Below are 3,055 nucleotides of genomic sequence, written 5' to 3' on the forward strand. Positions count from 1 at the left end.
AAGCTGATTACAGGTCAACCAGAGCAGTTGTTGGTGAACTGGTTTGGTTGGTAAGATTGCTGGAAGTTGAGAATACCATTATTCCTACCAATCCTAGTTTTTTGTGACCGTTAGGTAGCCCTACATATAACCAAGAATCTAATTTTTCATGAGCACACAAAGTATCTAGAGGTCGATTGTCACTTTGTAAAGGAAAAAATATAAGAAATGTTGGTTTCCTTACACTTTCCACATCTGAACAGTTAGTCGATATTTACATCAAGTTCCTTACAAGGATCAAACATTCTACTCTTCTTGGCAAGTTGGCTGTGAATTCCTCACCTCCAACTTGAGGGGGTGAGGTATTGAGATTTATACATATTGTATTTAATTATAATTTTTCAGTTAGAAGTGTTAGTGGTAGCTAGTCGTACAATTGTAGTTAGTTGTATGTGTTAGCGGCATTGGTTGGGCAGTTGGTTATGAGCTGGACCTATCTATTATTAAAGGTTAAACACATGTTAATCATTGTGCTATTCATCCTTTTTTCTCTATTGTGGAAATTTCTTTCATTCTCTTTCTCTTACATTTCTTTCCTTTCCACCATTCGGGCTTATTCTTAGCTCAGTTCCATGTTTGATTTGCAGTTTGACAAATACAAACCTTTTCGAGTAATAGACGGATAAATTTGGCCTTGTTCCATTTGAAGAAAGTAAATCTTTTGAAATTTGTGTAACTATAAGAATTTTAAAATTGTGATTCGAATATTTCATAAGTAATATTTATCTTGTTACAAAAAATTACATGATTGATTTTTTTTGGTTTTTCATCAGGTATTTGGTACCCGCATTGAAGCCCGACTATATCTGGATTCACGCCGCGTAAGGCCCCATTCGAGGAAGCACTCCCTACTAAAGATTTTTTTCGTACTTGGTTAAGGGAAAAACAACCCCACCACATCCTTTGGTTGTACATAGGGTGTCAATGGTACGGTTCGGCCAGTTATTTTATAAATTTTGTACCTTACCAATTTCGGTTATTCTATTATGTATAACCAAAATTAGACTTTTCGAAACCGTCCCGATCATGTCGGTTTCTCTTTGGTATCGGTACGGTTCGATTAATTTTCGATATTTTTTTTAAATATCACATAAAAGTCACTAGTAGAAGTAGAATGCAATAACATACTCTTATAGGACTTAGCAAAACTCTCTAGACATTTTTACAGTTTAAAAGGTGATGAATTAAGAAAATATGAAAGATGACTAGAGTATAGATCCATCAACTATTCTACAACAGCGTAAAAGAAACTAAGCAAATTCAAAGAAAATATAAATCACGCGAGTGGAAAGATATTAACCAAGCTATGATTCAATAATAAAATTTATAGAAGATTAAATATTTAAAAAGATAAATCTAAATTATACGAAAGGAAACATATTCAATACATTGTAGCTTGCTACTCATAATCACTATAATACCTTGTGTCTTGCTAGTGAATATGCTGAAAATAATTTAGTTTCAATAGTAGTAGCATAATAGATTTGGGAATTAGGATTTTGAGTTTAATTACTTGTTGGCTTGTAATTGTTTTATAATTCCAAGCCTCAAGGAAAAATTTAATACTTTATTATTTTTAAACTTAATATATAAATATATTTTCACATTATAAATTTATTCGGTATAGTTCGGTTTATTTTAATAAAATAAAAAACTTACCCAGTTATTAGTACGGTTATAAATTTATATAAAAACCTACGATTCTATTAAAAGGTCAATTTAATTGATTTTAAATATCCATTGACATATTACTCTCGGAAGAAATCGGGAAAAAGCACGAGTGTATCGTAGTTCCAAGGTAACGTGACGCAACACTAAATCTTGGAAAACATCCGTTTGGAGATCCCCTGCCCTCTGCGTGCTTGAAATTGAAACTTGACAAACGCCTAAAAGACGTAATAATCACATTTTCATGGTCGCCAAATACTATTTCCTACTGTCCAAAATAAGTGATTTTTTGGTATTTTTTTTGTGGTCCAAAATAGGTAATTTTCCCAGATTTCAAGAATGAATTAATTATTTTTTTTCCTACATTGTCCTTGGAGTAAATAGTGTTGGAATATGTGTTAGGACTGTTTATGTGAGATAGTAAAGGTTAATATGATCAATTCCATTGCTAATTAATGCTAAAAGGTGAATTTCTTAATCTGTGTGAAAATATCCAAAAAAAAAAAAAAAAATTACTTATTTTGGACCGGAGGAAGTACTACTACTATTCTCAAACACAGATTTACCTTTCTCATTTTTCCACCCCACGTGTTTCATTTCTCCAAAGACTTTCAGAACCCAACTCTTTGCTGTATGTCAAATTCAATTCAATTATTAACCCCAAAAAGGCAGCAAGAAAAAATATCCCAATATTCTGCATTTTTCTGAAAAGCTCTCACTCTCTAATTCTGTGTAACCTAATTCCTGTTGGGCTTTATTTATTAATTAAATTATGACGGTTTGGAGCCGCGCAGTGGTAAGATGGCGATGTAGTAGAGTCACCAATTTAACCTACCGGGGTTTTTGTTATAATAAACCTTCTAAAACTGACCTTCAAGTACCGCCGTTGCCGGCGAATTTGCCGGCAGGTTCTCCGGCAAGTAGTTTTAAAGACAAGGGCAGAAATGTGCAATGGGTGTTTCTGGGTTGTCCAGGTGTGGGCAAAGGAACGTATGCAGCTCGACTTTCAAAGCTTCTTGGCGTACCTCACATAGCTACTGGTGATCTCGTTCGTCACGAACTCTCTTCTCATGGACCCCTCGCTTCTCAGGTCTAAATTTCATGTATTTTTTATGGGTTTCGTTTAAAATTTTAGCCCCAAGATTTTGCAAGATGAGAAGATGGAATTTAAATTAATTTGTATAGGCTACAACGTTTTGGCTTCTGTGTTTGGAAGTATCAAGATTTCTGTTTAAAAGGTTTAATCTTTGTAGTGCGAGTATGTGTATACTTAATGTTTGAGTGATGGTGTGGAAAAGTGTCCATCTTTTGCCTGAAGAAGGTGTGTGTGTGTGTGGGGGTGGGGGGG

At 34.1% G+C, this 3,055-nt stretch overlaps 1 protein-coding gene across 1 annotated transcript in view; it reads left to right on the plus strand.

Moving 5' to 3' along the window:
- Nucleotides 1–2,298: 2,298 nt before the first annotated feature.
- LOC109213022 (probable adenylate kinase 6, chloroplastic) overlaps nucleotides 2,299–3,055 on the plus strand; it is an 8,177-nt gene continuing 7,420 nt past the window's right edge. The window contains exon 1 of the mRNA XM_019376769.1: nucleotides 2,299–2,797. Within this exon, the coding sequence (XP_019232314.1) occupies nucleotides 2,480–2,797 (318 nt within the window). The 5' untranslated portion in view covers nucleotides 2,299–2,479. The remainder of the gene's footprint in view (nucleotides 2,798–3,055) is intronic.

The sequence above is a fragment of the Nicotiana attenuata genome, unplaced genomic scaffold (assembly GCF_001879085.1).
Source record: "Nicotiana attenuata strain UT unplaced genomic scaffold, NIATTr2, whole genome shotgun sequence".
NCBI lineage: Eukaryota > Viridiplantae > Streptophyta > Magnoliopsida > Solanales > Solanaceae > Nicotiana > Nicotiana attenuata.